Below are 12,147 nucleotides of genomic sequence, written 5' to 3'. Positions count from 1 at the left end.
GCATAAACCTATGCTTTGCTGCACTAGGAGAATCATCAGCCAAATACCTCAGATAGTCTTTTGGTAGAAATCTGAACGCCGCGTTCCATTCGACGAGTTGACGATGACGACGAGATGCTGATTTGAAGTTGAAAAGATCTTGGACCCCAAAAAAATGAACCTTTTAATAATGACGAGGAGAAGCTTGTTCAGAAGTCTATCCATTTTTTGCAAAAATCTTTCTTCTTTTGTGTGGAAAGAGGAAAGGAAAAATGCAAATGATAAAATTTGAAATGCATGAATGGAAGGATACTTTACGCAAAATGCAAGAAAGAGGGGTTCTTATAAATGATGAAAGTAATTAATGTGGCAAAACTTTTCATTTCCTTGTTCAGTAACCGCCGCATGTCTTGAAGGAGAAGTTGGTTTTCTTGACTTAGTGGAAAAGCTGAAAGTCTTGAGGGAAACTGATTAACAAGAAAGGGGCGCTATAATGATGAAAAATGGGAAAACATGAGAGAAATGAAGATGAAAGGATATGAAGGGACACTTGGCATCTTGGGGTAAATTGAAAGACTCCACTAACTTTTCAACTGCAGAAGTGGTGGTCCACAAAATCTTGAGATCATGTAGTGGAAGGAAACTTGAAAAGACTACTCTTGGAAGTCATGATTATCATGACGTCATTTTTCTAAAGAATACTTAAGGTCTTTTCAAAAATTTCAATCTTCTCCTTCGAATGTTTTCAGTCGAAAATGGCATTTTTGGGCTGTAATTTCGACAGGCTCAATTAATGTGGTCAACATTTGTTGACTTTTATCTTTTGCAGGAATCGAAGTCTTTCTTCTTCAACATAAGGTTTTCGACAGAATCTGAGCTTGGCGTTTGAAAGAGTCTAAAAGCTTCGGAGTTCAACAAGACATAGGCCATGAATGCAATTCCGTCGAAGTCAAACAGTTATTGTCAAGGTGGGAAGACTTTGAATCCAAACAGAGTGGTTTCCTCAACAAATTAAAGACGAGGGCGACAAGCAGTTCCTTAATGGAAGAAGTGTTGATCGTGGAGTTAGGCTTTTTCCAGTTATTTTACTATGTATAAATAGTAGTTTTCCACAGGGAAAATGGGTCGCAAATCACTTATAGAAATTCTAAAACACTCGAAGTATTGGCGTGAGAGAAAAGAGTTTTACAAAGTGTATGTAAACTGATTTGTCGAACCACCTTTATTTTAATGCAATGCAATTTACCTTTTATTTAAGTTTCTGCGTTTTAAACTTTTAGTCTTTTATTTGCATTTACTGCGTTTTCCTTTTATTTTATCCTTTTTTTGTCGAAAGACGTCATACGGATTCGTCTTGTTCATAAAGCAACTTATGAATTTGATGAACATTTACTCTTTTTCTGGAAAAAATTTGCACAACATTCCTAGGATTTCTGGTTTGATCTTGCTTGTAATAACCAAAACCATCACTTCTTGTTTGCTAAAAACACGGTGAACAGTTGGAACAAAATTTGTCAGCCAAAGGAGGATGGAGGTCTCGGAATAAAGAATCAGGAATTATTTAATGTTGCATTTCTTAGTAAATGCAAATGGAGTATTCTCAATGATAGATCATCCCCTCGATTTGAGTTTCTTGATTTCAGGTATGGTACTATGCTCTCGAAGGTCCAGGATAGGGATGTGGTTAAAATCCATCATAAAGATTCTATTTGATGGCATGATACTTTACTAGCTGGTAGAACTTCGGTTGGAGGAGAAAACTCATTTTCGTAAAGTATTTGCTGCAAACATTGAAATGGAAACTATTTGACGAATGTGATGGGATTTGTTTGATGCAGAATAATGTCTTATATCAGATTTTTTATGAAATGTGAAACCAGATCTGAGTACTAACGATAAATGCGTGTGGCTTGTCAATGGATTCTCGGTTAAAAGTAGTTGTTATCTAATTCTTCGTCGAAGGACGCACAACACAGGTTCATGTCGTTGAAACTTATACTAAGACACTTAACGTACAATAAAAATTTCTGATGTTTGAATGGAGATTGATTTTAGATGAATTACATACCCATGATGAACTAGAAAAACGGGGGTTATACAAGTTGCAGATGGAGTTGAATGTGTGTTGTGCTTTTGAGATAATGAATCATGTAATCATTTTTTTACAGCATGAAGCATATGTTACAGTTCAGCAAATTGATCAAAGGAAAGAAAGCTGAGAGGGTGAAAATTCTAATTTGGCTAGAAACTACATATGAAGTATTTGCCTATTGAGGAATTAAGTGAATAAGACAAGATATTGGAATACATATAAGAGCGTGATAAGATGTTTCATCAAATGACTTGTTCTACAAACTTTCAATGTTTCCACCTTGTTTACAATCTATTTCAACTCTCTTTCAATGTGCTATTAGGAATTCCCCTCATGTACTTATGTCAACTGATGTAAAAAACCACAGTATGTATCTTTCCCTTCAGGTATTTTTTGTGCTGATGTGAAAACAAAAACCCCCTTGATGTTAAATGTATAATTTCTACTAGTGTTTGTATTTTTCTCCCCCTTGATGTTAAAGTGAAGTCACCTATTTATAAATTTCTGTAAGTGCATTTTCACTTGTTTGATTGGTGTGTTCACTAAGCAAATAGACGTTTCTTTACCTTGAATTATTTTCCAGCTCAACCACATAGATCATTAAACTACCATGATTTTCCAGGCAAAGTGAATATTTGCCATGATGAATTTTCCATGTTTCAAAGTTCATCATTATACTGATTTTTTCGCTAAGTTGTTGCTTGGCTTGCTAGGCGAATTAACTCAACTTAAACTTCTTTTTTATTTACTTGGTTCTTCATTCGTTAATCTTTAAAACACTACAAGATGTATTGGAAAAAGGGTAAAAGAGCAAGAAATTTATATCTTACCTAGTTTTATCATATTTGCACAAAATCGGTGATTTTCATTAGGTTTTTGCAAAATAAGTTATTACGTTGGGTATAGTCACATCATAGGAGTTGATGATGAGCTATGAGAGATCATTGAAGATGTTGTTACTTTTCCTTTTGATTCTGAAGGAATAGTGGTGGATAGAAAAAGTTTGAATGAGGCTCAAAGAAAGATCTATAGAAAGCATCACAAAGTACATGGTATTCTGGTGGTTGTTTTATCTCATCAGAGATTTACAAGTACAATGTGCCAAAACTCCTATCCTTTACTGTAATGACCAAAGTGACATACGTATTTCATGAAAGAACTAAGCACCTGAAAATTGGTTGCCACATTGTTAGGGAGAACTGCAAGCGTCTCTTCAAGTTATTTACCATTATACATGCTAAAACAAATCTCACATCAAATTATTTAGGATAAAAAAAGCCCAATAAAGTGAATTATTATAATTTTTTGGGCAGATATAAGATTAATTTCTTATAAGCAAGCCGACATTTGTCAACAAAATATTCGAAATAGGTTTATAAAAAATATATTGACTAATTAACCAAATATGTCTGGTATGTATTAATTATTATACCCAAAAGAATGTGTTGGTATTGCCAAGGAAAAAAATGACTTGGATTGAATCTCTTGAATTAAATGTTTGTAAATAGAAGAATATATATATATATATATATATATATATATATATATATATATATATATATATATATATATATATATATATATATATATATATATATATAGGGGGTTGTTAACTTGCACCCACCTAAAAACACTAAGGTGCAAGTTAACAAGCTGCACCTACTTGTACTTTACTAAAACACCATTTTGTCTCTATTAAACTTTATTTTAATTAAAAGGACATTTCCGTAAATAGCATAAATAATATTTGTTTATAATATAAAAACATGGGTGTTTTGGTAAATAACTAGTAGGTGCAGCTTGTTAACTTGCATCTTAATGTTTTTAGGTGGATGCAAGTTAACAGCCCCCTATATATATATATATATATATATATATATATATATATATATATATATATATATATATATATATATATATATATATATATATGACATTTACCCCTTGTAAAAAAAAAAAAAAACAATGACCTTTACCCTTGGACCTGGTGTTTTCTAGTTATAATTTGTACATATTTTACGTGCAATTATAAAGCCTAACCCGTCAAACTAAAAAAGACCGTATTAGAAGAAAAAACTCTCTCAAACTCGAAATCTCTTATAAAGTTGAAAGAAGTTCTTTTGGTTACACTTAAGTTGAAAGAAGTTCAAATAGTGGCAGAGTCAGACAAAAATGTTTGGGGTGGCCATCATCCCGCCATCAAAATAAACTAAAATATAATATATAAATCATTCAAAATAAACCAAAAACCGATTATTCAAAATTTAAATTACATAATATATAAAGTTAATCATTACATACCTAAAGACGCACTTTATGCTTTCCGAGTGACTTGAAATCATCAATAATTGATTCAGAACTAATACATTCACTAATTTCCCTTTCGATGTAAACTGACATGCTATCTGCTAACTACCCATGTCCCGTCTTGTTTCTTAACTTAGATTTGATAATTTTCATCGCTGAAAAAAGATCTTTCAGTTGTGGTTGTAGAAACCGGAAGAGTCATAACAAGGCGCAACAACCTATCAAGCAACAAGTATTTTTTGGGTTGTTCCTTGGCAGGAATGGCAGGAGCCAAACATGAGCATAATTCTTGAATAGTTGATAAATTTTTCAAAGTTGATGATTCGCGCGCCTCAAAAAGGAAATGTCGAAGATGAAATGGCAAATTAATCTTCTCCTGATCACTAAACCATCATAAGGAAAAAAAATCTATTTTAACAGAATCTAGAAGGAAAAAATTAACAAATCTTCACAATTTTGAACACCACAACCCAAATTTCAGTGGATGAAATTTGTATTAGAAAACACTTGAACAGATAGCTAAAAAGCAATAACCAGAGAGATAATTGGACTCAAAGTGAGCCAACACTTGAAAAACCATAAATTAAACAATCAGAGGTAACTAAAATTGATTAAAACCAACGAAAAATATATTTGAAGGAAACTATTAAGGAAAATAACCAATCAAAGAACATGTAATCATCAGAGAATAATCATATTTGAAGGAAAATACATTCAATTTCACATTACCTTACAATTTACAAGAAATAGGGTTTGTGGAGAGAGATAGAGATAGCTCTTTAAACAACACAGAAGATGGAGGAGGATGCGCCGGTGATGGATGCAGTGGCGGAGCCAGACAAATATGTTTGGGGTGGCCGTCATCCCGCCATCAAAATAAACTAAAATATAATATATAAATCATTCATAATAAACCAAAAACCGATCATTCAAAATTTAAACTACATAATATATAAAGTTGATCATTACATACCTAAAGACTCACTTTACACTTTTCGAGTGACTTGAAATCATCAATAATTGATTCAGAACTAATACATTCACTAGTTTCCCTTTCGATGTAAACTGACATGCTATCTGCTAAAAACCCATGTCCCGTCTTATTTCTCAACTTAGATTTGATAATTTTCATTGCTGCTTCAACTTAGATTCAGAACTGTTTAAATCAACTCGTCTTTGATGCTTCAATATGCCCAAAGATATTCCTTAGTAAAAAATAAAAATAATACTACATTTAAGAACTAAAAAAAGTATAATTAAGATGCATTTAACATTTTCATTAAATATTCTTTCATTAATTAATAAATAAATAAATTATTAAATAATTTTATACTTTTAATCTATTAAATATTTTTCCTTCAAAAAAATCTATTGAATATTTTATTTCATAAATTCCCTCAAAAAATATTTGTATTTCCTAAATCGTTGTTTAAAGATATTCTTCAACATTTTTTTTTACACAAGATATTCTTTAACATTATTATAATCATACCGCGTCAAAAGAGAAAACATTATATTATGTATAGCATATATAAGTACTCAAAAGTCTCCCTGAAATATGTTCAGAGAGAGAAAGGGAGAGCATTTTCTTGGCTTCAAAGGCTTTGAAAATGGTGAATGAGTAATTAGATTGTCTTACAAATACTGGTCATATATTATATTTTTGTTGGATTGGATATGGGGTTAGATTTGTTCCAATGGACAAAACCAAAATATAAGAACACTCAAATTTGTTTTCTTGATGCAAGAAAACAACACAAATGTGGAGAAATACACACAAACACAAACATGGATTTCAGCTTCCCAGTCATCTCCCTCCTCCTTCATTTTCTTCTCCTTGTTTCTTTGGTTTGTCATGTTTATTCTTCAGAAACAAGTGGCCAAAATCAAACTTTTCTACCAAATGAAGAGTTTCACAAGTTTAGGAGGACCATAAAAATGCATCTTCGACGGATCAACAAGCCTGCTGTTAAGACAATTCAGGTATGTTAAAAATGTCTTCAAAACATTTCTCAACCTTTTTTAAGAAAAAATAGATGGTGTTTGTGTAATGTGTGTTTGTGTTGTTTTTCCGCAGAGTCCTGATGGTGATATCATAGATTGTGTTATGTCTCATAGACAACCAGCTTTTGACCATCCTATGTTGAGAGGACAAAAACCATTGGTATTTTTCTTAGTTTTTTTTCTCTATTGAGTGAAAATTAAAATAAAAAATTTCTTTTATATAATTATATTTCAACTTATAATTGTTCGGTTTTATGTGTATAGGATCCTCCGGAGAGACCAAGAGAGCATAAGCAAATGGGCATTGAAAATTATAACTTTCAATTGTGGAGTTTCTCAGGTGAATCATGTCCAGAAGGAACGATTCCGATTAGAAGAATAAAAGAAGATGACATGTTAAGAGCTTGCTCTATTAACACATTTGGAAGAAAATTGAAACGTGTTAGAATGGACACCACCGGCGATGGACATGAGGTACAATGCCATCACAGAAAACAACAGAAACTCAGATTATTTTGTCTCATAATTTCTTTTATATTATATATTTTTATGTTTCTTTTCATTATGGTAAAGTATGGAATAAATAAACAACTTAAGAGATAACCCAAAAAACAACTTAACATAGATAGATAATGGAAATTGGTAAAGCATATGGTAGTATTTTTTGAGGGTAAAGCATATGGTAGTTGAGTATTTAATTTTACGTTAAATGTGTTTTGGCTTATATAAAATTACGGTGGTAAGTTTAGTCTTTATAGCCTTCCAAAAGAAAAGTTAGTCTCCGTAAAAGAAATTTGACCATTTTTGTCTATATTTTCTTTATAAGAACTTGTGATTTTAGCTCCTACATAAGGACTAAAGTATGTATTAAATTTTATAAAAAATAAAGATTAAAAATTGTTCAAAAAGATTTTTTTTTTTTTTGAAACAGTTCAAAAAGAATTTATAAAGACTAAAACAATTGTTTATATTTTATAAGTTACAAAAACATATGTATCCATTCATTTCTTTTGAAATAATTAATATCGGTCATAAAAGAGAAATTCCAAATGTTTTCTTTTCCTTTTTATACTATATTTTTTTAAAAATTTAGAAGTATGAAAATGAAGATAGTACGATTAGCACAAAAAAATTGAAAATGATCTGTAGTACCAACCAATCCTCCTTGTAGTCTCACATTAATACAAACAAAATAATATTATGATAACTTCTTCCAAAAATAATATTCTGATAAAAGCATAATAGACAAGTGTTCTTTTTTTTTTTTTTTTTGTCTTTCTAATTTACTCATGAAGCTAAGTCCTTTTTCAATTTAAAGTGGTCACTGAATTTCATGGTTACTCACTTCTCAGTTTATTAATAGGTGGACCAATTATTTTTATCTTCAATAGAAATAATCTTAGACACAACAAAAACCAACATTGAATCTAATATAAATCTTGTGCTATTTTTGAAAATAAAGTACTAACAACAAATTGGTTCTTCTTAATGATGCACAGCATGCAGTTGGATATGTGAGTGGGAATGAGTACTATGGAGCAAAAGCTAGCATAAATGTGTGGGTCCCACAAGTGGAAAGTCCATATGAATTCAGCTTGTCTCAAATATGGATCATCTCTGGTTCATTTGGAGTAGATCTCAATACCATTGAAGCTGGTTGGCAGGCATGTTGATTATTTTCATTAATTACTTCATCTTAGACAACCAATTCATTCAATCACTTCTTTTGCACTGCTTTTTTTAGTAGGTACTCCCACTCATTTTTTACTTGTCATTTTAAGGTTACGTGTATTTCATACGTCTCATAATAAGTGACATTGTAGACAGTTGCACATAGATATTTTTGACATTTAATATTTTTGATTATGTATTAGTAAAAATTATAAATGCAAATCCAATACTTAATAATGATACTTTAATAAAAATGATGTTATCTCTTTTCCATTTATCCATTTTTCTTGATATGTATATATAAAATGAACAAATAGAACAATTAATATATATAAAATGAACAAATAGAACAATTAATTTGGAAAGAAGGGAGTATAGTATTAATCTTTTACACAATTTTTTTAAGGAAAATTCTATGGTGAAGTCATAAGAATGACTTTTTTGGTGAAGTTAACACTATAACATCAAAAATGTAATGAGTAACACCCCACTGTTTGTACAATGACATCAAAAGTTCAGTCCTCATAGTATCATCAATTCATCAGATTAACAAGACTACACTTAATCTAATTTTATCCTACCTTTTTATAAGCGTAGCACCCCACAAAGTGTAACTTAAGACTATCACATAATATCATCAACTCTGTTAAAGATTCCAACGATAAAATAGTACTTGTAAGTCCAAGATGTTGCAAGCATTACTAGATGAATTATTATTGATCATTAACCAGTAATCAACAATTTAAAAATGAATCAAACATTAAAATCAAAATTAACTTTTTCAAAAAAGTCAGTTTACTGACTGCACCGTAGAAGCTCCCTTTTTTTAAACTAATTTTACACGAAAATTCTTAAATTGATTGGATTTGGTTTTGCATTAAATAGGCAGTTAGAATGTCAACCAACTACCCTTCATTTTCATCAATGTTTTTAATTTTGTATTGGTCAATCAAGCTAAGTTTAAGTAATTTTTATGCAGGTCAGCCCAGAGCTCTATGGGGATAGCTACCCTAGATTCTTCACTTATTGGACGGTAAGTAAATTGATTGAAGCAAGGGAGGTGGAAAAGTAAAATATCTATGATTGATACTACTACTTGCTTCAAGTGAAAGATACCCATTAATAAAAAATGTATTTAAAAAAATGATAATTGCTAGTAATAATTGCAGACTGATGCATATCAAGGAACTGGGTGCTACAATTTACTTTGCTCTGGCTTTGTTCAAACTAGCAGTAATATTGCTATTGGAGCAGCAATTTCTCCAACTTCTACATATAATGGAGGCCAATTTGATATAAGCTTAATGATCTGGAAGGTAATTTTCTGCTCAGAATACCAAAATGACCTTAGAAGATTATGGGTAATTTGGTATATATCCCTCTAAGTTTCTACTGGTATTTACTGCTCATCCGATCACATTTATAAGCAATTTTTTTAAAATTTATTAAATAACTGATATATCTAGATTATAATATAGTCTAGATACATCTGTTATTTAATGAATGTGAAAAATTAAAAATTGTTTATAAACGTGGCACGATGGAGTACTTATTTTCAATAATAATACAGCTTCAAATATGTAAAATAAGTCAATTTAGTTACTAAAGTTAAAACAAAATAAAATAGTTCTTCGAAATAAAAAAATTTCAATTAATTAATTATAATTATTCCAGTGTCAATTTAGTCCATGAGATTGTTGCGTAGTAACTAATGTGATTAGAAACTTTTAGTTTTAAAGAACATTTGAATATTTTTAACTTCAATAACCAAATTAACTAACCATTGATTTGTTACAAAATATTGAAGTCTCATAGTCAAAGTCTCAAAGGAAAATTTAAGCTGAAAGTGTGGTCAATGCATGGTAGGGGCATGGGGCACTCCATTAGTTTGGAAGTCTCATTATATGCTTTCGAATTTTGTTATTATGTAGAATTGTAGAAGAAGCAAAGGGCAAGTTTATTATAACATGTTCACAACATAATAATTTGTTATGAAAAAAGCAACATAAATGACACACAAAAGGAGAAAAACAATATAATGAACAAAATTTTCTAGTGTTCAAATGTTAGTGAATTTAGGTACCATATTTACTCACTTTACTACTTTGGTACATTACACGCATGCACTGTGAATTTGAATGTAACTCCCTTATGCTTTTTATCTCTTTCAAGATTCTTTTTCTTTATTCTTTTTTCTTTCCCTTTTTTGTTTCTTTTTTTCACCACATAATTTATCATATTTTTTACTTTCCCTCATTCTTTCTGAGCACTTTGAGAACATCATTTTCCTTTGCTTTTTACAACTTAAAGATATTCCATAATTCTGAACGCCACACCTTTTTTTATTCCTTCATTTTTCTCTTATTTAACAAAACCCTAATATTTTGCGTATTTTACTCACCACCTTGGTACCTTTGTTTTCTTCTTTTTGACTCATTTCTATTATCATGTCAGCTAACGTGCTGCTCTTAATGATTATGTTTATGTTTGAGTAATTTAACTTTGTCACAAAACAAAAGTTGTATCGTTGAAGATTTACTAGGGTAACATTGATACCTCAGATTGAATGTGTGTCAGATGATTAACATATGCTTGTGTTCGATGTGGTTATATTAATTCAGTTACTTCTATTTTTCTTTTTTAAACTATTAAAAAGGTTTATATCACAATGTTAGTGTTGTGTATAGTATTTTTTTTTTGTGTGCGCGCGCGCGTTTGGTGTTTGTGTTTCATATATAGTTTACTTTGCTTCTATTTATGCGTGTAGGATCCAAAGCATGGGAATTGGTGGCTTGAATATGGATCTGGAAACTTGATTGGGTATTGGCCATCATCCCTATTCACACACTTAAAGGATAGTGCAACAATGGTTCAATTTGGTGGAGAAATAGTGAATACAATGTCAACAGGGTCTCACACTTCTACCCAAATGGGTAGTGGACATTTTGCTGAGGAGGGTTTTGCAAAAGCTGCATACTTTAGAAATATGCAAGTTGTGGATTCTGATAACAGCTTGATTCCCTTGCCAAATCTCAATGTTGTAGCTAACCGTCCAAATTGTTATAATATACAAGAAGGAACTAATAATGGGTGGGGAAATTACTTTTACTATGGTGGTCCTGGAAGGAATGTAAAATGTCCCTAAGAAAATGAATAATACATAATTACAATTATATAGGTAAACATTTTTTTGAAAAAATATTCTTCTTTCATTTCTTGGTTGGGGTGATTTATTTTTATGTTCAAATTAAATTTTTATTTGCTCATATGTTTTTTATTCACAAATCATTCATTAATGGTTCCATTACTAAATACTACCTGGACTCTTTGTAAATGTCTAAAGAGAATATAAATTATTTTTCTCCTGCTTTGCTTGCAATGATATACTTGCGAAGAAGTTAGTACATTGAAAATAAAACAAAGATATGATATTAAAATGAAATGATTTTTGCCTGTGTTTCTATAATTTTATAAAGTTTTTGAATAAACATAGATGTCACAAACTAAAACGACATACTCAAGCCAATATTATTTAGACCCTAACGATCAAACTAATTTCTTCTGCACATGGTCAATGGCTAAAGAGATGACGGTCCACAGTCTTGGGTTCTATCAAATTACAAATTATGTGTGACTTCTGCATGAACAATATTGATCCATGGTGATAGCACCATCATCAGCATATACACAACATAGGGTCTGCTTAAGGAAAATGCAAAGAAAATGTAGGGAAGAGAAAATATTGCCACCATTGAGAGGTTTGATATAGGTTGCTCATGTGTGTGTAAAGACGATGGATAATGCTTCTAACTTTATGATAAATATGCTATTTATTTATTCCATTCTCCATATATTTGAATGATCTCTTTCTATAGTTTTGGTATTTCTGTGTTGATTAAGAAAATCCTTAATTGCTGTGGAGATGCTCGATGAATTGGGAAGTTTTTGGTGTGTTCACTTCAACATTGTTGTTTAATGATAAAGTGATAAAGAGACATTTATTTGCATTGGAAACAAGTACCTAATCCCAAGAATAGTGTGTGCGCGCATGCCAGAACCAAAAAATGAAAATAAGTAGAGGAGCCAAAACCAAA

At 30.9% G+C, this 12,147-nt stretch overlaps 1 protein-coding gene across 1 annotated transcript; it reads left to right on the top strand.

Moving 5' to 3' along the window:
- Window positions 1–5,839: 5,839 nt before the first annotated feature.
- LOC146900291 (protein neprosin-like) lies at window positions 5,840–11,265 on the top strand. Its single transcript, XM_085736024.1, has 7 exons — window positions 5,840–6,361; window positions 6,456–6,542; window positions 6,647–6,856; window positions 7,882–8,046; window positions 9,033–9,086; window positions 9,223–9,369; window positions 10,821–11,265. The coding sequence occupies exons 1-7, from the start codon at window positions 6,056–6,058 to the stop codon at window positions 11,196–11,198; spliced, it is 1,347 nt and encodes a 448-aa protein (XP_085592150.1). The 5' UTR covers window positions 5,840–6,055; the 3' UTR covers window positions 11,199–11,265.
- The last annotated feature ends 882 nt before the right edge of the window (window positions 11,266–12,147 follow it).

This window comes from Medicago sativa, chromosome 8, assembly GCF_051527215.1.
Source record: "Medicago sativa cultivar Bolivia chromosome 8, Bolivia_mono, whole genome shotgun sequence".
In the NCBI taxonomy this organism is placed as follows: Eukaryota; Viridiplantae; Streptophyta; class Magnoliopsida; order Fabales; family Fabaceae; genus Medicago; species Medicago sativa.
The sequence above is the reverse complement of the archived record's forward strand: the minus strand, read 5'-3'. Positions and strand labels throughout refer to the sequence as shown.

What these genes read in the sequence shown, in the direction of transcription:
- LOC146900291 (XM_085736024.1), top strand. Translation starts at nt 6,056, where the DNA reads ATGGGGTTAGATTTGTTCCAATGGACAAAACCAAAATATAAGAACACT. An exon ending in CTGCTGTTAAGACAATTCAG is followed by an intron (nt 6,362 to 6,455) that starts GTATGTTAAAAA and finishes GTTTTTCCGCAG; the next exon opens with AGTCCTGATGGTGATATCAT. An exon ending in CCATTGAAGCTGGTTGGCAG is followed by an intron (nt 8,047 to 9,032) that starts GCATGTTGATTA and finishes ATTTTTATGCAG; the next exon opens with GTCAGCCCAGAGCTCTATGG.